The sequence below is a fragment of the Bradysia coprophila genome, unplaced genomic scaffold (genome assembly GCF_014529535.1).
Source record: "Bradysia coprophila strain Holo2 unplaced genomic scaffold, BU_Bcop_v1 contig_732, whole genome shotgun sequence".
NCBI classification, from domain to species: Eukaryota; Metazoa; Arthropoda; class Insecta; order Diptera; family Sciaridae; genus Bradysia; species Bradysia coprophila.
The window spans coordinates 565503-590396 of NW_023503972.1; the positions used below are offsets into that span (position 1 = coordinate 565503).

At 37.2% G+C, this 24894-nt stretch overlaps 4 protein-coding genes across 7 annotated transcripts; 3 read left to right on the plus strand and 1 right to left on the minus strand.

Moving 5' to 3' along the window:
* The first annotated feature begins 2639 nt into the window (after positions 1–2639).
* LOC119084477 (leucine-rich repeat-containing protein 47-like) lies at positions 2640–4608 on the plus strand. Its single transcript, XM_037194465.1, has 5 exons — positions 2640–3079; positions 3145–3393; positions 3454–4133; positions 4201–4255; positions 4323–4608. The coding sequence occupies exons 1-5, from the start codon at positions 2716–2718 to the stop codon at positions 4544–4546; spliced, it is 1572 nt and encodes a 523-aa protein (XP_037050360.1). The 5' UTR covers positions 2640–2715; the 3' UTR covers positions 4547–4608.
* A 109-nt stretch (positions 4609–4717) lies between these two features.
* Positions 4718–6952, minus strand: LOC119084474 (vacuolar protein sorting-associated protein 33A). The gene is made up of 4 exons (XM_037194459.1): positions 6723–6952; positions 6274–6659; positions 5288–6209; positions 4718–5233 (listed from the first exon to the last, which is right to left on the minus strand). Exons 1-4 carry the CDS (start codon positions 6822–6824, stop codon positions 4808–4810), a joined length of 1836 nt encoding a protein of 611 aa, XP_037050354.1. The 5' UTR covers positions 6825–6952; the 3' UTR covers positions 4718–4807.
* A 1629-nt stretch (positions 6953–8581) lies between these two features.
* Positions 8582–9657, plus strand: LOC119084480. 2 transcript variants are annotated; one of them, XM_037194469.1, is made up of 3 exons: positions 8582–8648; positions 8725–8825; positions 8892–9657. In XM_037194469.1, the coding sequence occupies exons 2-3, from the start codon at positions 8730–8732 to the stop codon at positions 9615–9617; spliced, it is 822 nt and encodes a 273-aa protein (XP_037050364.1). In that variant the 5' UTR covers positions 8582–8648; positions 8725–8729; the 3' UTR covers positions 9618–9657. The 2 variants fall into 2 exon arrangements, with proteins under 2 accessions (XP_037050364.1, XP_037050363.1); XM_037194468.1 differs by having other exon boundaries at positions 8586–8825.
* A 4158-nt stretch (positions 9658–13815) lies between these two features.
* LOC119084475 (protein ROP) lies at positions 13816–23165 on the plus strand. Of its 3 annotated transcripts, none has more exons than XM_037194460.1 (10): positions 13816–13951; positions 15080–15244; positions 15324–15479; positions 15583–15686; positions 18723–18871; positions 18932–19424; positions 19489–19602; positions 19661–19828; positions 19888–20075; positions 20145–23165. In XM_037194460.1, the coding sequence occupies exons 1-10, from the start codon at positions 13924–13926 to the stop codon at positions 20368–20370; spliced, it is 1791 nt and encodes a 596-aa protein (XP_037050355.1). In that variant the 5' UTR covers positions 13816–13923; the 3' UTR covers positions 20371–23165. The 3 variants fall into 3 exon arrangements, with proteins under 3 accessions (XP_037050355.1, XP_037050357.1, XP_037050358.1); XM_037194462.1 differs by lacking the exon at positions 15583–15686 and adding an exon at positions 17941–18044; XM_037194463.1 differs by having other exon boundaries at positions 13846–13955.
* The last annotated feature ends 1729 nt before the right edge of the window (positions 23166–24894 follow it).

Here is a 24894-nt window from a genome sequence, read left to right on the forward strand (position 1 = left end):
CCGAAATCTGCTAAAATCTGTAAATTTTCCCCCTTCGGCGAACTTTGACAGACCCTAAAAAATCCATAAACGTTTCAAACAGCAAAAATACTTTAAACGCTTAGCTGGGACCCTCAGCTTTCAAACGATACCAAACACTCCTCAACCGGATCAAAGGATGTATGACCTGTGATGTGAGATATGTGGTTGGACCCGTTTTCAAGCAAATTTCGAAAAATATGTGAGGTAAGTTTATATATTATTATATTAAAAGGCCTTGGAGGTTTCTTGAGAGATATTGTACTGCCTATGTCCAATCCACACTCCGGTGAGCTGACTCCGGCCACATCCCCAGAACAAATCTCACCTCTGTCATTCGAACAACCAAAACTTCGGCATCGAAATCGTGGAATGACCACACCGATTGGCTTGACATAGCTCTTGCTTAACATATCTTCTATATGACCAAGCCAGGTTTCGTCTTGTTTTCCATTTCTATTTCCCTCTAATTTACCATGTCCCCTTCAATTTTGAGTTCCATGTTCTTTTCCTTTCCATATCCTTTTCCATGCCTTTTTTGTCATTTCCTTGTCCACTTTCATATTTTCCTTGTCCTGTTCCACATTTTCCTTGTCCTTTTCCATATTTTCTTTGTCCTTTTCCATACTTTCTTTGTCCTTTTCCATATCTCCCTTGCCCTTTCCCTCGTTTCCGAGTGACCACTCAATTTGTAGCCTTTTCACAAATCGAATGCTGCCAAACGGTATCCTTGTTGTTGACCAACACCAATATTTCCCCTTTGAAAACTGGATGCTGTCAAACGAATCACTACTTCCTTTGCTTAGCTCACCAATTTGTCCTTTCACAAATTGGATACTGCCAAACGAACCTCCATTTCCTAAACCATCTTCTTCCACATCTCTCCTACAATTCCAGACACCACCTCCCAGAACGCTTTCTCTATTCTCCGAAGACTTCCTGCATCTTAGCCCACTCAAAGTCATAAACTTGCTTCCACCAACTCCCCGCATTAAGCTCATGCTATCCCTGACCTTCAGTTCATTCGAAGCTTCGCTCCCACCAATTTGTGACTAACATTTTTCTCTGTTTTCTTCGATTGATTCCATTCAATTCGCCTTCTTGATTTGTCTTAACAACCAGCCATATAATTCTCGACATTTTCGGCTTTACACTGACTGAGTGCAAGCGATCGTACTCGGTGGACAATCGCGTTAAATGAGAGTATAGGTCTGTTACAAGGTTATTTTATCTGTCACTACATCATCCATAGAGACAAACCCAAAAAAAAGTATTATTACGGAGGGTTTTTAAAAGCGTTGAGATTATGGTTCTGTGGATGCTCTCGTTCGTTTTCGGCTTGTCAAAATCATTTTTACCGTGCGATTGAACAAACTCATGATACCTATTTTACCAATGAATTAAGTCAAATATACAATTAGTCGTTGCAATTAAATTCTCATGAGGGATTTTTTTGAAAGTGGACCAGGCTCCGTCGGAGCTATTTTTTTGCGACGGTTTGTTCATATGCCCAGATAGCCCTTGGTCCCAATAGTCCAAAACCGCAGTCGTTTAATTTTCATGTTTGCGTCTTGGCTGGTGGTGAAGGTGCAAAAGTCGAAAAAGGGTGTTTTTTATACGTGATTTACTGCCGCTGCAGACGATGGACACACATGTGTGGCGGCTCGTTTGATAGGTACTGTCCAGGAGACCCGGGGCAAAGACAGATATCAAATGTGTACTCAAGCACTATTCAAAAATAACAAAAAGTATGTATCAGTCAAAGGCGGGAAATTTTGATGAGCTTTATTAGGTGATATTTTGTACCTGGTGACTGTTGTTGTACAGATCAGTGGTTGCCCTGATAGAGGCTTAACCCAGCTCTACAATTATACCTCAATTGCCATAGAAGTGAAAGGTTTCAGGTTACTTTTTTGGGTATAAAGCAAATGTCTTCCTACACTCGAAAGCAAAATATTGATTTTAGAAAAATACACGAACTATGCTGTTTTTGATGTCTGCATCCAATGATCTAACCATAAACATTCTCCAGGTGCGAGATATCACCTTTTGAAGTTCATCAAAATTTACGGCCTTTGACTGACACAATATTTTTGTTATTTTCAAACAATGACACAGAACATGTAAGATATCTATGCTTGCCCCGGTTCTCCTGGACAGTACCTATCCAACGAGCCGCCACACATGTGTGTCCATTGTCTGTAGCGGCAGTAAATCACGTATAAAAACACCCTTTTTTTGACTTTTGCACCTTCACCACCAGCCAAGACGCAAACATGAAAATTAAACGACTGTGGTTTTGGACTATTGGGACCAAGGGCTATCTGGGCATATGAACAAACCGTCGCAAAAAAAAAGCTCCGACGGAGCCTGGTCCACTTTCAAAAAAATCCCTCCATATATTTTTCCACAGAAGTTGAAAATTTTGACAGATACATCTTGTGTCAATTTTTCACCGGCTTTAGCTTTTTTAACTCAGTCAGTCAGTCAACTTGGATTTCCCATTATTGTGAAACTTTGAAACAATTTCCAAATATCGTGCAACAAACGGTATTATTGCAACCGACCTCGGATTGTAAATACCCGATAATGACTTTTGGTGCCATCTCCTGGTATATATAGCAACCATTCCGACATTCTGTGCGTCATTCGCTTTCATTTTAAAAGATTTTTCTGTGAAATAAACAAAAACAAAAAATGTGGCCCGAGGTTGAATCGACGAAAAGTGCTAACAAACGCGAATTGAAGCTCCACGGAGCTGCAATATCCGAAAGGATTGACAAAGACGGTCTGGACACATCCATCTTCGATTTGATCAATTTAAATTTACTGAACATCAGTGACACATCGTTGAAAATCCTTCCGCCTCAGATATCTAACCTAACAAATTTGCAAACTTTATTGCTGTTCGGCAACGAATTAATCGAATTACCGCAATGTATCGGTAAATTAGACAAATTGAAGGTGCTAGATGTGTCACGGAACAAATTGGCATCTTTGCCGCAAGAATTGTCCGAATTGATCAATTTGACTACAATCAATTTGTCGAACAACGAATTAGGTACGGATGTTCGTTGATGGGGGGTGACCGCGAACCGGATGTTAACAATTTTATTCCCGTTTCAGTGTCATTTCCTATACAATTGAAATTAACCAAATTGGGGCAGTTGGATTTGTCGTACAACAAATTGACGGAATTTCCAGACATTTGCAATGAACATTTCGTCAACTTGTCGGAAGTGAGCCTTCAAAATAATGAAATCGTCGAAATTCCGGATGACATTCAACAATTGGTCGGCTTAAAGCATTTCAACATGTCAGTTAATCATATCACTGCCTTACCGAAGGCATTAGCAACAATATCCAAACTGAAGGGTAAAGTTAAAGCAGAAACTGTTTGGTTGTAGTTCATTTGACTAAGCTTTCCGATTGCAGATCTTCATCTCAGTGGCAATCCAATCAGCGATAAGCGTCTGCTGAAGCTGATCGATCAATGCCGTACGAAACAGGTGACCGATTACGTCAAACAACACGGAAGCGAATCAGCCAAAGATGATGGCAAATCAACCAAAAATCGTCCAACCAAAAAGCAAACCACAAAAACCACAGTCACATCCGTCCACAAACTGATCGTATGCCGTCACATCGAAGACAGTAGCGCCCGCGTCATTTACATGGACAATGTAAAGGATGTTCGACCGTTCATTCTTTGCTGCACGGTGCGTAATGTTAACTTGGACGGTACAAATTTCAAGAAATTTCTACAAATCCAAACCAAACTCCACGAAACTGTTTGTGACAAAAGGGAAAAATCGACAATCGCCACACACGATTTGGACAAGGTCAAAGGTGGTGTTGTTAAGTTCACGGCAAGGGATCCCCGTTTGATTGGAATCATTCCGCTGGGAAAGGCGAAGAAGGTTTCCGCCCAGAAGTTGTATGACAATTTGAAAGCCGAAGCGGAAGCGCTGCGAAAGGAGAAGAAGCGAAACGTATTTTCGGGTATTCATAAGTACCTGTACATGCTGGACAAAAAGGAGACGTTCGCTTGTGTCGAAGATGGTGAGGGTAATGTTATCAGTCTACCACCGCTAACAAATGGAGATCTGACTAAGGTTGGTGCACTTGATGCGCTGTGAACTGTGACACAAATTTTTTTTTTCATTTTCTCATTTCACGCAGATATCTCCAGAGACAACCAATGTATTTATTGAGGTCACCAGCAGCACATCGCTCGGTAAGACCTCAAATTATTTCAATTTGTCTGCCAACGTAATTAACCTAATTTGTTTCACGATTAAAAGGTGACTGTCGCACCACTATCGAACTTCTGTTGAAGGAAATGTTGCTGGCCGGTTTCGGTGTTATGGAGAATGTGGAATCCAGCGAAGAGACGACCGTACTGAATGTGCTAAACGTTCAGCAAGTTAAGATCACCGATCTGGATGGTAACCTACGAACAGTGTATCCGTCCAAAACGGATCTTCATTTCGATGAATTGTCGAACATATCAGTTGATAGGGAGTAAGCTGTTGTTGACTTAGTTTATTGACTGTTGCGGAAATAAAAGGAATTTTTCCATTGAACCGATCCACTTTCTATCGTATTATGACACACCAATCTAGGAAGGTGACTGTCATTCCAGCTATGTTCTTCCAGGGAATGTTTCGATGACGAATTGGGCAATCAAGAAAAATTCTTTCTCTGCATTCCAACTATCAAAGTTATAATTACGTGATCACGTACAATGTAATAAAAAAAAAAACAGAACCCGAAACTACAACCGTCCCTACCAGCTGTCGGCTTTCCCGTGTTCCATTAACATTTCCAAAAATGTATTTTTGTTAATTATTTTGGTTGTAGCTATGACGAACTCAACATTCGTGTCCTCCTGTTTCGACAGAAACCGTAACGCCGCAATTTCGGCGAACGTGCATCCACCCAAAAAGAACACCAAAATCACTTTCGGCTGATCGCTTTGCGATATTTCGCTGGTTAACGATCCACGCCGATTGCTGATGTTATGCGATGCTAATTGAAAATCCTCGAATGCCGGTCCGGGCAGACATCCAATGTTGTCATTCAGCGATTGCCAACCCATTGGTTTGAGGGACTGTTCAACGATACGAATGGTGAGTGGAGCGTAGAATGAATGCACGTAACTTATGTCTTTCGGATCGACTTCCAGGGCATCGTCGACCGTTAAGTTCAGCATCTGAAATATGTTTGATGTTGAGAACGAAATTGGTTACCATAGACGTGACCATACCTTTCTCAAAACTCCATACGATCGAGTGCCGCTCTGCACTTTAAGCAGCCCGGCTCGTTCTAAATTTCCTATTGTGAGAAGCGTTTCGATTCCGTAGACTTGTACCAATTCTCTCTTGTAATACTCCAGCACTTTCGGTTTGAATCCAGAGCCAGCAATGCATTGCATACAAATCAACCGAATGACTGTCTTTAGTGGTGCAGCCTTCGCAATTAAATCTTCGATAAACGTGCTGGCTTTGTCCAGATCGGCACACAAAAGGAACTCTTGTTCGCAGGCCAATTCGTCGCGGAAGTCATACGAATCGGTCGTGTCTTTCACCATTTCAGCAATGGTGGTGTGTGTAGCCACCGACTGTTTATCGGCTAACATATTGGGCAATCGTTCGACGAACCGTTTCATTTCTTGCACCGATTTATTACCATGCCGTTCGTCCAATTGACTTCCCACTGATTTCGCATGTCTGGCCAATATCTGACCGATAGCGCCAAAGTTTTTGTCTCTCAGTTCGGTGTACAAATCCTCGCTGGAATTCAGAACAATCGATTTTTTGTCAGCCGATGACATGCCGGTTTGAAATGGGTCTTCAGATTTGCTGACGAACGGTTCGGGAGGAAAGTGTGCTGTTGATTGATTAATGCCGAATATTTCGTCGATCAAGCCCTCGTAGGTCAACTGGGTTGTTAAGACGCTCATTTGATCTATTGATCGGTCCAACAGAATAACCTGATCGATTGCACCCTTGTCCGAATTCATAATTGCTGACTCCTCCTTGCCCATTTGTTTGGTCAGATCCCATACCTTTTGTGCAAAGATGCCTTTACCGTACACTTTCGGTATTCGACCATAAAGTTTTTGGAGTGAAACCAGCGCAGATGCAGCTATGTACAGACTAGTCGGATCTCCATCAATGTGCAGTTCCCTGAAAGTAAATTTATATTTAAATGTCAGGATCAACGTAACAGCATCGAAAGTTCTGTCTGTACCGGTAGCAGTCTTTCAACTCCATCGACAGCAGATCATTGTCCACCGGAAATATTTCACATCTAAATTCGCCGACGTTGGTAAAACTTCCGTAGACTTTTCGTATCTTCAAGTGTTTCTCGCACAACATCGATATCTTTGGCACGAAAAACAAATGGAATTCCTTTCTCGACTTCGCCGATCGTTTCTCTTCGTGATGAACATTTTCAGCGATAAAGTCCATCAGCCTTAAATTGGGGCGTGTAATGAAGATAATATGTTTGACATCTATGTCGGCTAGGGAGCCGGGACGAAGCGGCAGCATCTTGATGACATTTCGCTCCTTCAGAAATGTGTACTTGGTTATCAGACCTACGGGACCGGATAATGAATCATCCCAGACAATGGCCTGAAATGGTATAGATACCGTATTGGCGATGACAAATTTTTATGTATTCTACAATCACAATACTTTTGTCCCTTCACATTTGTCCAAAATAGAGAGGAGCTCTTTATTGGCAACCTCCTGTAGCAGCGTTAAATTAACTCTCCAGCTGGATAAATGTGGAAACATTTTCTTGTGTCGCCTTCGTAAATAATATAAATTCAAAATAAATAATCGAGAAACTGGTGTCTTAGTGTTGGTGAGTCCAGTATTTTGACATCTACTCCGTGACACTCACTCTTTATTTTGAATCGAACGCAGTGCTGACAAACTTATATAGAAGATTCTTTGACGAGCACCAGCACGACCAGCACCCGGTTTGTTTTTGGTAATAATCAACCACTCTTTAAATTGAATAACAAAATCAGCTCTACTATAAACCCGTCAATTATACCTAAGACAAAAATCTTCCTTTAAAATATTCGTAGCAAACGAGGGCAGAATGTTCTCTAGCAACACATACAACGCGGAAGCCATTCACCAGTTTCTTTTGTTTTACTATCAGATTTGACAGGACAACTAAAGCAAAATTTCTCTATCTTTCTCGTCGTTATGTGTGCAGCAAGAGTAACTTTACTGCGCACATAGCCGCGAAGGAAACCGAATTCAAATTCTTATTTTGTTCTCCTGTCAAATTTGACAGCTGAGAAATGTTACAAAATAAAAAATTTAATTCGGTTTCCTACAATGAAACACAAGACTAGGTATAGACTATTTGGATGAGAGACAAAGAAATGCGGCATGTGTCAAAATAACTGAATTTCAAAGCCCACCGAAACACCATGGTTCCACCTACATAAAAACCACATAGCCGAAAGAGCCAAGTCTACAAGAAAAGTGAAAATAACGGTAAAATTCTCTCCCGTAAGCAAATGCTTTCATCTTATTGGCTCAAAATCTCTACTGTAAGGCAAATGGCGTTTCCTTATTGGATTGCTTATTTATTATTTGCTCTCTGCACTTGTTTTATAGTGTCAAGTGAGAGCGATATTATTGTATGACTTGCGGTCGCGGGATCACACGTCAAAATGAGAAAAAAAAACGTAAATTTATTTGGTTTGTATGCAGGATCGGTCTCACAATTTTAGTTTTCATTCATGAATTTTTGATAGGCGACCGAGACCAGTTAAATTCAAGGTTATGAACTTTAGGTAGTCCCATTGGTTATAGCAATACTCTATCTAGCAAACAAACTCTCAGCTCTCTGTGTCAAATTCACACCTTATTTCTTTCTATTCTACAAACAATATATTCTACATTTCGAATGACTACGCTGTAATTTACATGTAAATTCCAAAAGTTACTTGATTCTTTCAGCACCTCAATAAAAGTAGTTTGTTTGCTAGAGAGAGTGTTGGTTATAATCACCTGGTTTTCGCTCACAAAGAACACTATTGCTATAGGTTTTTTCCAAGGCCGTTCAAAATGTCAATCGTCATCCACAGAGAAGCCAACACAACCTCACTTTGAAGTTTTAACGAACAAATTTGTTTAAATTGCGGTTATGTTTGCTTCTGTGGATGACGGTCGGTTGTTTTCGGCCTGTCGAAATTTGTTTTTACCGTACACTGATACTTTGATGGAGTGTAGCTGGAATAGTATAGCAACACTCTTAGTCTTAGCACGACAGAGTAAAGTTAACCAGGCAGGAGCGCTGATTTGACTAGAGACCTGAATAATCTAGTAGCCCTATATTTTTTGTGAACAAAATTTTTCAATTTATGTCAGTGTTCATTTCAGTTCATTTCCATCCAGTGTATTAGGTCCCTTATTTGACGTTTCGAAAATGAACCGCTACTGCCTGGTTTATTTTATTCTGCCGTGCTCTTAGCATTTAGGTGCACACTGTGAAACTCTGCTACATTTTAAATGACATTTGGTTGTATGATTGTATTGTGTGTCGTGTGTGTATTAATATGGAGTGATGATTGTTTGTCATTCCAAAAGGAAGAGGTAATTTCTGTTGTGACAGCGGAATTTGTATCCAAAAGCTATAAACTTGGCAATTTAACATAAAAAATGAATTCAGCTCAAATGAAAGACGAACTTATGCACATGGACGAACGAATCTCAAGCATCTACGATGGAGAATATTTCCGAGTGATGCAACGGAAGGACGATATTCTCATTGTAAGTGGCAATATCTACACTAACACAAAACCCGTACAATGATTTCTTCATAATTATATTCATCAGGTGCAATGTATCACTTGTGGACCAGACGCACCACAACTAAGAGCTTCCAGGCGCAGTAATGGGAACATACTAAAGCACATTCAACGGCGTCACGGTGAATTACTTTCAAAAATTCGAGTCGAGAAGAATATTAAATGCAGAGCGCCAGGTCTTCGAAGATCAGTAAAATCGGATTCGACGAGTAAAAACGTTCCACCGAAAACAATCAATTTATCATCGGCAATTTCGCCCAGCGAACCCAAACCACAGATGGTATACATTGAAGCGTCCGCATCGGATTCGATCGAAAATTTTCAATATTTGGATAGAACTGAATGCTCGAACGAAGAAAATTTACAACTGTTACAGACTGATGATAATCTCATATCCGAGGAGCAGGAAGCAAGCGATTTCATTAGCCACGACCAATTGAACGAAATCAGTAGCGAAGATCATACAATTACGAATAAACATCTGGATGTCAAGTCTGATCACCTGGAATGCGAAGAGTATGACGATTGTCCGGAAACAACATGCTCTGACGATGCGAAAACAAAGCAAAACATCAGCAAAGAGTTGATGGAACTGAAAAAGGATCTGATGATGAGGGAATTCGATGAGCTACAAGAAATGAGACGAGAGAAGCATCGATTCGAAATTGAAATTTTGCGGCGAGAGTTGGAGTTTAAGAAAATTGAGCATCGTAAAAAAATTGAATTGTTGGATAAACAGCTGAGAGAAAAGTAAAGTCTAATTTATTGACAGTTGAAATAAAACATTTTATCAATATTACGACTCTTGTCTAATTCGACTTGGCGTCAGCAATATAATTTTCGGACAAAATTGAGGGTCTACATATGAACTAGTTGCGACCAATTTCTCTAGTGTTTGAGTGTCTATGTTTCGTGTTCTTTGCCCACTTTATCAAAGCGAGGATCAAAGTAAAAATTAAATAGAAAAGTCTTCACATTCCAATAAAATCAACCATCCGTCATGCACGGTTTTCGTGATCGATTTGAATGTATGCCCTTAGTCCTTACTTATAGAGATCTAATTCTTGGGGACAAATGTGTTTTTGGACTACCCTAATGTAGAAGTCGAAGTTTCTTGACTCAGGAATCAGTTTACTGCAAAAAACCCACTCTAGCTTTAAGCTCCCGCATCCACCTGTGGAGTCAACACAACGCTATTACAGTCCCTAAACTTTAAAAATATTTGATTTCAGTATATTTAGCTAATCCTTCTGTCACATCTTTTGACAGCTTTTTACGTTTTAGTACGTTTTCTCTCCCAGCAGCAAAAACCCTATCCCAGTACAAAAAGTATATCGAATGCCGCCGCAAATGCATTTAAAAACGAACATTCGTTGAAATACTTTTTTATCACACCAAATCTTTATCATTTTATACAAATATGTTCATCTTTATAATAACACAACATCGGTGATTTGCATGCAATTTAAACAAAACCAAATCAATTGTTCATGCATGTTACATTTACATTATGGAAGAGGAATGTCTTATTCTTTATCCAAATTTGTGCACAGCTAATTGTGTTTTTCTTTCTTTGTTTAACAAGTGTAACTTTCTGCAATAAGTCACTAGATAAACATTTCGATAAACTACAAAATAATTCAATAATATTGTATTGTGGCTTGCCTACGTCTACGATATGCAAATTTATTAAATTTTTGTGGACGAAAGAGCGACGCAATCTCAATAAACTAAACAGACATCTGAAACAAATTATGATCGGATCTACTAACCTCTCGTTTTCATACGTTTTGTTCATTATTTCATTATTGTTGCTTGACATTAGAGATTTTTTTTTTTCATTGTGCAAAAGTCAACCGACAAGAGGACAGCGAATTATAAAACTTGTTCTTCAATTTGTAAATTTTAATTTAATTTTTGTGCTTTATTGTGACTTTGATATCAATTTCTATCAGTATTTTCGAAATTAGTTCAGCTAAATGCAAAGGAGTTGCGTGTTCAAATGTTGGATTTGTTGTATTAAATCAGTAAAAATGTTTTCTGTTTTGATCGTCTACAATCATTGTTTGGAATATTCTGTTTCGAATAGTTAACAATATTATTAACCAAGATGGCTCAGTATGTTTCTCAATTCGTCGGTCCGAAAATCAATAAATTGAAACAACTTTAAACATTTTGTGACCTTAACGCCATAATATCAGCTGTGGCTCGAAATATAAATACAAAAATCAAATTAGAATTTCTTACGTGTAGTCGAATTGACTTCAGACATAATTTTGTCATTTCGCTTGCACGTAAGGTGCGAGTTTTTTTAAAAGGAATTTTAACGTGATCTTATGTGTTTAAAGATTGAATTAATAGCTGATGATGTGTTATGTGACAATAAAGTCACGAAGCGTCGGAAAATGTTTCAATTTTGGATATTTTTGATCGACAAATCGAGAGACATGAAACCTCTAAAATGTGCAATAACTATTCGGTATAAGTATTACCGCTGTGCATTTTATATGTGATTATGATGGCCAATAATATTGATGATGTCTCTAATATCTGCAAGTTCGAACAAAACGCCTTTACGTTGCAGTTTGTAAATGGATGAATTCCCTAAGATGAAACAACACGCCTTTACGTTTCTCTTCGTAAATGGAATTGTACAAACGCCTTTACGTTACATTTCGTATAAGGATGAATTCCACTGTAAAGTATTTTTGTACAATCCTTGGGAATTCATCCTTATACGAAATGTAACATAAAGGCGTTTGTACAATTCCATTTACGAAGAGAAACGTAAAGGCGTGTTGTTTCATCTTAGGGAATTCATCCATTTACAAACTGCAACGTAAAGGCGTTTTGTTCGAACTTGCAGATATTAGAGACATCATCAATATTATTGGCCATCATAATCACATATAAAATGCACAGCGGTAATACTTATACCGAATAGTTATTGCACATTTTAGAGGTTTCATGTCTCTCGATTTGTCGATCAAAAATATCCAAAATTGAAACATTTTCCGACGCTTCGTGACTTTATTGTCACATAACACATCATCAGCTATTAATTCAATCTTTAAACACATAAGATCACGTTAAAATTCCTTTTAAAAAAACTCGCACCTTACGTGCAAGCGAAATGACAAAATTATGTCTGAAGTCAATTCGACTACACGTAAGAAATTCTAATTTGATTTTTGTATTTATATTTCGAGCCACAGCTGATATTATGGCGTTAAGGTCACAAAATGTTTAAAGTTGTTTCAATTTATTGATTTTCGGACCGACGAATTGAGAAACATACTGAGCCATCTTGGTTAATAATATTGTTAACTATTCGAAACAGAATATTCCAAACAATGATTGTAGACGATCAAAACAGAAAACATTTTTACTGATTTAATACAACAAATCCAACATTTGAACACGCAACTCCTTTGCATTTAGCTGAACTAATTTCGAAAATACTGATAGAAATTGATATCAAAGTCACAATAAAGCACAAAAATTAAATTAAAATTTACAAATTGAAGAACAAGTTTTATAATTCGCTGTCCTCTTGTCGGTTGACTTTTGCACAATGAAAAAAAAAATCTCTAATGTCAAGCAACAATAATGAAATAATGAACAAAACGTATGAAAGCGAGAGGTTAGTAGATCCGATCATAATTTGTTTCAGATGTCTGTTTAGTTTATTGAGATTGCGTCGCTCTTTCGTCCACAAAAATTTAATAAATTTGCATATCGTAGACGTAGGCAAGCCACAATACAATATTATTGAATTATTTTGTAGTTTATCGAAATGTTTATCTAGTGACTTATTGCAGAAAGTTACACTTGTTAAACAAAGAAAGAAAAACACAATTAGCTGTGCACAAATTGGGATAAAGAATAAGACATTCCTCTTCCATAATGTAAATGTAACATGCATGAACAATTGATTTGGTTTTGTTTAAATTGCATGCAAATCACCGATGTTGTGTTATTATAAAGATGAACATATTTGTATAAAATGATAAAGATTTGGTGTGATAAAAAAGTATTTCAACGAATGTTCGTTTTTAAATGCATTTGCGGCATTCGATATACTTTTTGTACTGGGATAGGGTTTTTGCTGCTGGGAGAGAGAACGTACTAAAACGTAAAAAGCTGTCAAAAGATGTGACAGAAGGATTAGCTAAATATACTGAAATCAAATATTTTTAAAGTTTAGGGACTGTATTATCATTTTTCTTCACAGAAAAATAGATTGGAGGGTCGATATTGAATCAGAGAGTTCAGATGACGTTGTTGCATTCGTTGTAGGTAAGCGAATCTGCAAAGTCAAACGGAACCATCAGGTGAATTCGAGTGCAGAGTGCAAGTCCACTTCCGTGCAGTACTTACGATCTCAATTTTGTTCAGTGTTAAAACACTTCTTCAACATTCATCCTATCATATCCACCACATTCCGTTAATTCTATAGAAATCATTAGCGCTGCAACGAACGAATTATGCTTGATTTCCACTTAAGATGTTTTGCCTCCGTTTAGCTAATTGTTCAAAGAGTAAACTGAGAGCAAATGGAGTGTAAACGGAGTTAGTGGAAATCAAGACTAAGTCTTGATATTAACTTACGAAAAAAACACTCAGTTTACTCTTTAAGCAATAGAAAATCGGCGTGGTTTAGCTAAACGGAGGCGAACGGAGTGGGTTTTTTTGTAAGTGGAATTCAAGCCTTGCGTTGCTGCACTTAGATTTACCCGGAAAGTGGGTTCCGTAGTTTTTGTGATCCGTTTAAAATTTGCAATACCTTCACATAAAAACTTTGAATAGTGTGCTCGACACTCATAAATAGTCCCGCCTTATACATTTTTGTGTGGTAACGAAGCCACTCTGCAAATAATTTTTTTTAAATGATACCACATTCCGTCGAACTACGACCATCCTAACAACTTTTCAAGTGGTGGCATCGGCTTGGTATACAGTTTCACCTTATCGCGACCACAGAACAATGATTCATTGATCGCATACCTCGAATATACCCTCTTCTGTCATTTTGACGTCTAGTACAATATCAATTCAAAATGGCTTTAAAAGTGCAAGTCGGTCAAAGTGAGTATTTTTGCAATTTTTTAATAGTTTTCCCAGTACTATCGACTCTAAATTATGTGACAACCAACGACGAATGTCTGTCGATTATGGTGTGACTAAAGTTTCACCCAAACAACTGTTTAAAGTGCCGAAAAATGTCAATTACTTTTCGCTCATACGCCCTACACAAGGATAAAATGCTAAAGCGATTTGTTTTGATTATTGATTGAAATTCGGATGATTCATCATTTGTTTTGGTTTTAATTGGTGGCCTAAAAAACGGTTGCAACTGCGATCAGCTGTATATCGGTGAAAAGCTGATCAGTTGCCAATAAACGGCGTTACCAAAATGAAATCTTAGGAATTGCTTTCGGGGAAAATTGTTATTGATTTTTCCGACCAGTGCGTTCACAGAGTTTATGAATTTTGACTTGCGCAAAATTAGTAATTCCGCATTTCTTCGATGGTGTGACGTAATATTTTGGTTAATTTTTGCTGTTTATTATGAACTTGGTATGTGCCGAACACGGAACGACTCAGTGGCCGTACATAAATGTACACAGTGTGTACATGTTGAATGTAGTATTACACTTCCAGCTGCATTCGACTCTATACTCATAGACTATATGAATTTCTACTACAACAATAGGTTCTTTATTGGATCGGGTGTGTATAAAGTATCAAACGTGTATAATACACAGTCAATACAGTCGATTCATTAATAGATGACTGCATGACATATTTACTGACAATGAATGACTCATAATCTGACTAACCGAAATAGAAGTTATCTATGTGAAGCGGCTCAAAATACAGCAATAAAATTGCTTAACAACGGAATATATTGTCGGTTCCTAGGAATCCTAGGCAGACAAAAGACCTTCGATTCTGAAGATGACCCTTTTTTATTCCTTGTTTTTGTCGAACGCCCGCAACGAGTGTCTTTATTAATCAACCCTTCACAGGGCATTAAAAGCGTAAAACATGGGGCTCTGTCATTTGCTAAAAAGCGGGTCAACGTTCCTTATCATCTTGCCAAAATTACTGTTAACCAATGTCAACTGTTAACCAATGTCAACTGTTAACTAATGTCAACTGTTAACTAATGTCAACTGTCAACTAATGACGATGAATTCATCTTTTTTACAGAAATTATGAATGAAGTGATCCGCTACAAGGGTCCAGCTACAAAGAAACCAGCTACTGGTAAAGCGCCAACTGTTGAATGGCGTATTCTTGTAGTGGATAAGCTGGCCATGCGCATGGTATCCGCATGTTGTAAAATGCATGATATCAGTGCCGAAGGCATTACCTGTAAGTATAAAGCCATATAACATCGCTGAATTGATGAACGTGCAATAATTGAATCGTTTTTTTTTCGTTGTCGCAACAGTGGTCGAAGATATCCACAAAAAACGCGAACCCCTACCGACTATGGACGCCGTTTATTTGATAACTCCATCGGAAGAGTCTGTTCGAGCTCTGATGAAAGATTTCGAACATCCGAATCGTCCACTATACCGTGCGGCTCATGTGTTCTTCACTGAGGGTAAGTTTTTGTTGTTCGTTGCGTTTCGAACGGTTTTCGAGATTTCTTTTTTTCTCGTAATTTTTCTTCATTTTTTTTTTATTTTTAATTTATTTTGGGACAGCGATACCGAACGATATTTTTCAATTGTTCAAAAAAGCTAATGTTGTTAAGTACATGAAAGCGTGTACTGAGATTAATATCGCATTTATTCCGTACGAAGAACAGGTGAACTTAATTTTTTTGTTTGTTTTACTTTTGTCATTTGATTTAGTTTTTATTTACATTTTGCGGGGCCTAATTTGTGAACAGTTATGCATTTTGTGAACATTGTACATACCGATCTAACAAAACGTTTTTCTTACTTTCTTTTCCTCTTATCTAATGGAAACACAATAACATTAACGTCGACTAAGAGCTCGTAAGCTTTCTCAGCCATCGAATTGAAGCCTATGCTGTAATACGTTACCCTGACCAAGACTAGAAATGTTTGTTCTGCCACTTTTGTTTTTGAGCCCTAAGAGGATTTAACGAGGGTTACCTTATGTAGAGATAACAAGTTGAATTGAATTGAAATCACCAGTTGGCCTGTTTTGCTTACGACATATAGACGAGTTTCTAAAACACCTCCAGTTCTTAATGAAATGACGAGTGTCGACGTTTCTTCAGGAACAGATTTTCTTTTTATTGGTTCGCCTCAAGGAAAACCTGTCTATGCGAATGGATGACAATAATCTGAATACTTTTGTTCAGGACGTTGTGGTTAGTATTTTGTAAAAGAAAATTTGTAAAAAGTTAAAGAGGTGAATGAAACGTCGCGAAGAGACGATGACTTGCTGATGCTGAAGAACCGGTAAGCTTCTGAAGAAACGTCGAACACTCACCATTTCTTCAGAAAGTTCTATTCTACGATGTGTGTCGGATCAAAAACAATGGTGCCACACCCAACATTACTACCATTCAGGGATAATTTTTGAGAAAACACTTTCCCATACTTTCCTAATTTTTTCGTTTCTACAAAAATATTTTTTAGGGAAATGGGGAAAATTTTGGGAAACTATGTCATCTTAAAAATAGTCCCTGCTATAGTATTAGACAGTGTAAGAATATGCCATTTCTTCTTTCAATCCGTATGTTCGTGAGGTACAGAAAAGTTTAAGAGTTCTTAGTTAACGCAAAACGGGGCTAAGATAATTTTGAGACAGTTGTCTAAGTTGAATGACGAGAAATGTTGCCAGAAGAACATTAATTTGTCCGTACATTGTCTTAAAATGTAAAATCTCCTCAAAAATTCCTTGAATCTAGTAAAATATAATTAGCGATTCTAGAGATTTTCTTCTGATAATATTAGATTACATTGGATGCTGCGAAAGTAATTCATTACGTTACAGTTTTCTGATAAAAACAGAGACTATTTTTCGGAAAATATTCTCCCAAATTTCTACAAATTTTCTTCAAATAATTTTTTGCGAAAATTGAGGAAAACGCTTTCTCAACAAAGTCTCAACAAGTGTGTTTTTTGAGAAGCAAGCCTGCGGTTCAAACTACACTGGTCGAAAAGTCAGTTACACATTTAAAACATTCAAAATAATTGCGGCTTGTCAACTTTCGGCACCCTGGACTTTACTTAAATAGTCGTGGAATACCTCCAAATGAATTTATAAAAATCTAGAATTCAGTTTTGGATTTTTAGAAATTTATTTGGAGGCATTCCTCGACTATTTAAGTAAGGTCCAGGGTGCCGAAAGTTGGCAAGCCGCAATTAATTTCAATGTGTTAAGTGAAATGTCGAGTATCACAAAGTCGTTTCCGAATTAATGAATTACGTAACAGCATCCAATGTATTCTGATTTATTGTCTTTCCCATGCGAAAGTTTAATATTACAAATGAATTCTCGTAAATTGAATTCGAAAACATTCTTCATGCAATGGATCATTTTCGCATCGGGTTAACTGCTAAGTAATGATCAACTTTCGCATGTGGCACGCAATAAATGTTGTTTCATTCTAAAATTTAATCCATCTCGAACACAATTATCAACTCGTCCCTTTACATTAAGTGTGGAAAAGTCTTACTAAGATTTAGATTTTGTTGAAAAATACTATTCTCTTCAAAATAATGGTATCGTGTTGCTTAGAATAGTACTGTCCGGGTCATCTAAATGTTCGAAAGCAAATAAATATTCCACTAAATTGCAATCCTTTTAAAGATCTTGCCACGAATCAGTATGATGCAGAAAGTTGATGTGGCGGCTGGGTTTCGCCCAGTTGCCATCTCATCTCTCTGGCCTGATGGACTTTAAGTTACTCATTAAATTGTCGAAAAATGTATAAAAACAAAACAATATGCTGTGCCATGAACAGTGTGGCATTATTCGAGGGAAAAAAAATTCTGATTCATTTGCATGACGACATTGCTTTTCGGCTTTCGATCGATATAAACTAAAATCAATTTTCATTTAATTTAACATCATTTCAATAGTCTGCCCGGAGGAATTATTTAACGATTTATGTAAGTCGACCGGAGCAAGAAAAATCAAAACTTTAAAGGAAATCAACATCGCTTTTCTACCATATGAATGCCAGGTGTGAATATTTTCTATTTCTGCTTTTGTTGTGGTTGTTGTTGTCATTTTGTTGTATTTTTCTTTGGTGAATAATTAATGGTCTACTAGGTGGGACGAATGGAAATAATCTTAAATTAAAAGTGCACTGCATGCTTTGTAATTAACAGTAACATTGACATAGTCTTGTGTGCCAGTATCTGTATGGATTTCACATCAGAAATCGTTGAATTCAAGCGTCTCTCTCACTCATTCGACATCCGAATGCAGTATTTATTGTCCAGTAATTTTAGACTCAAACTGTCCAGTGGACCTTGAAGAGCTTTGCTTTCGAAAGCTTCAAGCTTCTTTTGGATTCCATTGAAAAAGTGGATTATTCTAAAACTAAAGACACACATTCGATGCGGTGTTTTAGGTTGCCACGGCAGAGAGATGTAAATATCAAGCTGTATTGAGAGAACTTATCATAGAGACTAGCCCTTCTCTAAAATTTTCATATATTCAGACACTAAAAATGTACAGATTTAATGCGACAAAGTATACTCTAGTCGTCCCATACATAATTCTGTTGCAAAAATGCAGCATACTACACACAAGACTCGAACGTTTGTATGTATAATGCCAGTCACACAACTTTTTATCATTTGCATCTTATTGTCATTCTAAGACATTGCAACACTAACATCTATATTTCTGTTAGGTGTTTTCACTTGACTCTCCTGACACATTCCAATGTCTTTACTCTCCAAGTCTATCATCTGCCCGACTTGGAAATATGGAACGCATTGCCGAACAAGTAGCCACACTATGTGCAACATTGGGTGAATATCCAGCTGTTCGATATCGAAGGTAATCAATCAAAATTAGCGTTCGATACACGTCATTGATGTTCCTTTCCGTCTTTACTAGCGATTGGGATCGAAATGTTGAATTGGCCCAATTGATTCAACAAAAATTGGACGCATACAAAGCGGATGAACCGACAATGGGCGAAGGACCCGAAAAGGCCCGTTCTCAACTATTGATTTTAGATCGAGGCTTTGACTGTGTAACGCCACTGCTGCACGAGCTAACACTGCAAGCGATGGCCTACGATCTGTTGCCCATCGTGAACGATGTTTACAAGTTTGTGCCGGCACCAAATGCCAACGATAAGGAGGTGTTGCTGGACGAAAACGATGAATTGTGGGTAGAGTTGCGTCATCAGCATATTGCCGTTGTTTCGACACAAGTGACTCAAAATTTGAAAAAGTTCACCGAATCGAAACGTATGAGCCAAGGCGATAAGCAATCGATGCGCGATTTATCGCAGATGATCAAAAAGATGCCACAATATCAAAAGGAGCTGTCGAAGTATGCAACGCATTTACATTTGGCTGAGGATTGCATGAAGGCGTATCAGGTAAAATCGTTGAAAGCGACCGAAATGTTGGCTGATTAATTAGTCGAAATTGTAATCGATTTAGGGATACGTTGATAAGCTCTGTCGTGTGGAACAGGACTTAGCGATGGGAACCGATGCTGAGGGTGAGAAGATAAAAGATCATATGCGCAACATTGTGCCCATTCTACTGGAAGCGGTAAGCGTTTAAACTCCACATTGTTGTTCAATTCAGTCAACGGTTCTTTGATTTTCAGTCGATCTCCAACTACGACAAAGTTCGAATCATCGCTCTCTACGTCATGATCAAAAATGGAATTTCCGAAGAAAATCTGATGAAATTGTTCACTCACGCTCAAATCGGTCCGAAGGAACAGGATATGGTGCGAAATCTTAGCTTTCTGGGAGTCAATATCGTGTCAGATGTAAGTGTTGCTCAATCATCACGTGCCGTTTCTATAAAAAAAAATTATCCGTCCAACAGGGCAACAGAAAGAAAACATACACCGTTCCACGAAAAGAGCGCATCACCGAACACACCTATCAAATGTCCAGATGGACACCGGTCATCAAAGATATAATGGAAGATTGCATTGAAGACAAATTGGATGCACGACACTTCCCATTCTTGGCTGGACGTGCCCAAAGTACTGCCTATCATGCGCCGACAAGGTAAGAAATTTCTAAATAAATTCTCGCCCATCCATTCAAACGTGACTCTTTTCCGGTGTACGTTAACAGCAGTGCTCGTTACGGCCATTGGCACAAAGACAAGGCCCAAACTGCCATCAAAAATGTACCGCGTGTGATTGTGTTTGTGGTTGGTGGTGCCAGCTTCTCGGAGATGCGATGCGCCTACGAGGTGACAGCACAGACGAAAAATTGGGAAATTATTGTTGGTTCGTCGCACATTCTAACGCCTGAAATATTTTTAAGTGATTTGGGTTCGTTGTCCAAGGAAGATTAAGCGTCTAGGCAAAGAGGTAATAAGTGAATGTGTCGAGGAGAGACGGCGGCGGTGTTATTTTTACTTTGTTATTTTCTTTTGATTGTTTTTCGTTTCGGTTTCGCGTTCGTTCGTCACATCAGTGTGTTCTTTTGTATAAGGAGAGGTAAATTCAGTGGAAAGATATATATAGAGAGAGAGAGACAGGCATGCTAAAATTGAACTAACAAATTGATCGGGAAAATAGATAGAAATTCAAACATTTTGTATTAATTGAGTAATTTAGCAAAGTGTAAAATTGTAGGCGATGGATGAATCCCCCCATCATTGTCATTTTGTCGATATATCATTGCCTATGCATTTAATTAGCTTACAGCCTCAACATACGATTGAATCGAAGTTGATGTTCTTCAAATAAAAAGTGACAAGATAAGCAGTTCGTGTCTTTAATACCGAGGAAATATATTCCTGATATAGAGCCAATAGTCATTTTGGTATGCACTGACGACAGTGAAAGTTTTATGAGAGACCATCTCCTTAACCGAACTTTTGATTGTCAGATTCCTGCTCTTGTTACTGCTCTAAGCTTTGCAAAAAACAGTTTATCGGAAACAGAACATTTTTTGGAATTTTCTTTTGTTTGAAGACATTGCGAAGGACTTTCTTCCAATTACCGGATTGTTTTTACGTTCTGTGTCCTAGCAAATCGTTTTCCAATTACTAACACGAAGTGAAGCACTCAAGATATATCCTAGCATGTGTGGAAGCGATGCTTTTTATCGTTGAAATTTTATGAGTACATGGTCCAGTCCATAAGTCCACTTTCTACAATTCTACGGTTCACTGAAATTGTGGGGTGTGAACAGACCCCTTCCGAAGCGAGTCATAAGGAACGTTTGAATTTTCATTTTTTTCATTTTATGACCGTGATTGACCGAAGAACATTTCAATTAGCCTGCAGTATTTTACCGTTTAACGTTAGACCTAAGGATCATCAATTACGCTTTAAATGCAAGCATTACCAGAGAGTCACACTGGCACACAAAGTACTATCCAACAAGAAATGAATTGAAAAGAAAAATAATTGCAAAACAAACGGCGACGAGATGAGAAAGAACACTTACACGCTAAGAGAGCTTAGCCTTTTATTTTCGTTTTCTATGTTTCCCAAAGTTTTCAATTAATCTTGTTGTAGTTTGAGATCATTTTAAGATTGGTTAGCTCTGCAAGCAACCGTTAGTTGTTAGGGTTCACAAGTAGATGGTGGTTCAGCTTAAACGGCAGATAGTATATGGATAAAGTTACGATAAGGATAAGACAGAAGAGTCAAACGACGGAAGAGGCAAACAACTTGTATAAACAGCAGACAATAAAAGTTAAGTTTCTCTAGAGCCTGCTGGGAATCGATGAACCATTTTTTTTCGTTTATGTTATTAGGTTAAGTGGAATTCAATTTTTGTTTTAGATAAGTTGTAAACGAGCCGAGAATTAGTTTAATTTAATGTGAAATTACAGATCAGCTCTGCGGACTTCATAAATCATGATTCAGAGAGACGTTTTTAGAATATTTATCTTTAGTTCTACATTAGGTGAGTTTAGTGTCTTATAAAGCAATTAAAAATTGTCCATATGATCTCGCTCCTTACTATCCCAGACTCGCAATATGAACAAAAGTTCTAATTTATCAATTAGCTCAGTGAGCCAGAGTGAATAGGCTAGCCAAAATCGTGCTACTAAACCTTTAGAAAAGCGATGAAAAGCGTTACTCTTGTCGGTCCGGATTTTTGCAGCAATCAAAAAATATGAGACCCAGGCTTTTCAAAAAGAAAAGGATGCGGATTCGATGTCGGGTTGCTTTGATAGAAAAATCTTTGGATTCTTTAATACTAAAGGACGATTTGGAAGCTCTGTTGTAACAACTTATGTGTACCGACTCACGACTGTCACCGAAAATTGCTTCACTAATAGTATGATTCATGAAGATGTCACATTATTCATTTCTTGCCTTTACCTGATTTTAACCTAATTCCTATTTGACCTGATTGTTTTCTATTCGTTAGTATGCCGATAGGTTCTTCTATCTATCCAATGTAATTATAATTGCAAACTTTAACCAAAAATGTTTAACCATTGTATTATAGCAAAAATTGAAAATGTTTACAGCGAATGTCGACGAAATTTGTGTCCTAAGTTTGCGTCAGCCGTTTTAAACTGCTGATCCACTCATACAAACACAACTACCGCTTATATATGGGTTTGATAGTCACACGTGCGCGTGTGGTAGTGGGGAAACCGTATAGACCATGGCTTATTTTTGGAGAATTTCTAAAAATTTGGAAAATTCAAATAAATTCTAAAAATTTACAAAAAATTGAGAAAGTAATCTGAACTTTGTTTTCAGATTTCATCGGAATTTTAGTAATTTTCCAGAAAGACCAGATGAGACCTGGTGTAAGAAGGGTATAATTCCTAAAATTCAATTTAAGAATTTTTAAAAATTTGGAAATTTTAAGAAAATAATTAGGAAAATCTTCAAAATTCTACAAAAATTCATAGAATCTCTGATATTAAGGAACTTGTGAGAATTTTAGGAATTAACTCCTAAAAATTCTGAAAATCTTTAAAAAAAATATGAATTAAAAACATGCATAAAGTAGTGTCATTGTATGAGTTGAGCAGGTGGTAAGCAGCTAATCCAAACATTGACTCAAATTCGATTGTCATTAACTGTAATAATAAAAAAAAATAAAATTTTTTAAATAATTCAACAGAAGTATGAATAATAAAACTGCTTAGATGTGATATAAATAACAAAAAAAAAACAGAAAATTATTTACAGCCACCTCAGAATGATTAGAAAGAAATTATGTGATTCCTTATATTTTTAAGTTCCAACGTTTCCACACATTTTGAACTTAATACTAGCGTCATCTGTTCGACGCTGATTCACCGAAACAGAACTTTATGTCCACAACGATTCCGCACCAAATTCAAAAAGAAAAAAACAACATTCACGTCATGCATCAAGGCGTTGTACATTGATTTGTAAGGGTAGCGCAGGAATCACTTTCCATATTTTAATTGAAGTGTGTTAACAATACAACTTTTGATGATTTATAATTATTTCGACATTTTGTCTATCAAAATATTAACCAATTAGTTTTAGTCACAGTCATCAAAACAATTTACTTCATATCGAAGCCACATTCTGTTACTTTAGTTTAGTAGAAAAATACAATAAATACACACATGCATGCGTATGTGCAATTTTTACATTGACACTGCCTTATACATTTTGTAACTTTTCAGACATGTCAAATGATTAAATGGTCATTGTTACATTTTTAGCGTCCATGTGTTGATGTCGAAAAAATCGAAAATATTATTTTCAATTTTCCTCGATTAGAGATACGTCTGTGACTAATTGAAACTTACAGTAAGGTTTGATTGCTCCGAAACAAATTTTCTTCTTTGATTTTATCGATTTTATACTATTTATTGGTTAAAAAAAATTTGTCAAGAAATTTTGAATTTGGTGCGGAATCGTTGTGGACATAAAGTTCTGTTTCGGTGAATCAGCGTCGAACAGATGACGCTAGTATTAAGTTCAAAATGTGTGGAAACGTTGGAACTTAAAAATATAAGGAATCACATAATTTCTTTCTAATCATTCTGAGGTGGCTGTATTAAGAAAACTTTTGAAAATTTTCTCCCGAATTAATAAGGAATTTATAAAATTTAAAAGCAATTCTTAGACGCAAATTAAACATTTGAAAAGAATATTAATAATTAAAAAGTTTAAATAGTTGCAAAAACGTCATATTCTTCATAGTTATAACAATTAAAAACAAAATATATTAATTCCATTCACTATTAACCTATTTATAATTATGAAAATGAAAACAAATAAATATTGAAAATAATAAGCCACAAAAAATTTCATTCATCGCGGGTCTCTTTTCCTTTTTGTCGAAGTGTTGCTCTTAAAATTGCCAGAGAAATGTTGTGCTCAAGACCGTTTACTGTTCGGCAAGGTAAAGCCAACCGCCCTTTTATTAGATGCACGGTGACATACCACCTGATTCGAAATCCTAATTCACATCATCACGGAAAGGATAAAGGAAGATTAGGTGAATTTTTTGTAAGAAGCTTGATGTCACCTGCGCATATACCTTACCAACAGTACACATCCTTGGCTATGTTGCCTGCAAAGAGGAACATGTCAATGACGTCTGGTTTCTTTGGCAGTGGATTCATTAAAAAAATGTAAACAAATTGGTGCCATCCCTTTCCAATAAAATCCAGTTGTCATTCAGATGTTCCATCGGTCCAGCAGCACAGTCGACGCATTTAAAAAAATTCTGCTGGCGAAAGTAGTGACAAAAATGAAATTTGAATCACACAATAGTTATTTGCATCGCTTGGATTGAAACCACGAAATTACAGTATACGTGTGAATTCGTATACATAGACTTCGTCTCGACGAAACGTACATACTTATGCAAAAATTATTCTCGTGGTAACGAATTCACACATATACTGTGA

Bases quoted from the DNA above. Each gene is read 5' to 3' on its own strand.
- LOC119084477 (XM_037194465.1), top strand. From the start codon at position 2,716: ATGTGGCCCGAGGTTGAATCGACGAAAAGTGCTAACAAACGCGAATTG. The intron at 3,080-3,144 runs GTACGGATGTTC...TTCCCGTTTCAG, and splicing joins TTTGTCGAACAACGAATTAG to TGTCATTTCCTATACAATTG. The intron at 4,134-4,200 runs GTTGGTGCACTT...CATTTCACGCAG, and splicing joins CAAATGGAGATCTGACTAAG to ATATCTCCAGAGACAACCAA.
- LOC119084474 (XM_037194459.1), bottom strand. From the start codon at position 6,824: ATGTTTCCACATTTATCCAGCTGGAGAGTTAATTTAACGCTGCTACAG. The intron at 6,660-6,722 runs GTATTGTGATTG...ATACCATTTCAG, and splicing joins ACAAATGTGAAGGGACAAAA to GCCATTGTCTGGGATGATTC. The intron at 5,234-5,287 runs GTATGGTCACGT...AACATATTTCAG, and splicing joins CGTATGGAGTTTTGAGAAAG to ATGCTGAACTTAACGGTCGA.
- LOC119084480 (XM_037194468.1), top strand. From the start codon at position 8,715: ATGAATTCAGCTCAAATGAAAGACGAACTTATGCACATGGACGAACGA. The intron at 8,826-8,891 runs GTAAGTGGCAAT...TATATTCATCAG, and splicing joins GGAAGGACGATATTCTCATT to GTGCAATGTATCACTTGTGG.
- LOC119084475 (XM_037194460.1), top strand. From the start codon at position 13,924: ATGGCTTTAAAAGTGCAAGTCGGTCAAA. The intron at 19,425-19,488 runs GTAAAATCGTTG...TAATCGATTTAG, and splicing joins ATTGCATGAAGGCGTATCAG to GGATACGTTGATAAGCTCTG. The intron at 20,076-20,144 runs GTAAGAAATTTC...GTACGTTAACAG, and splicing joins GCCTATCATGCGCCGACAAG to CAGTGCTCGTTACGGCCATT.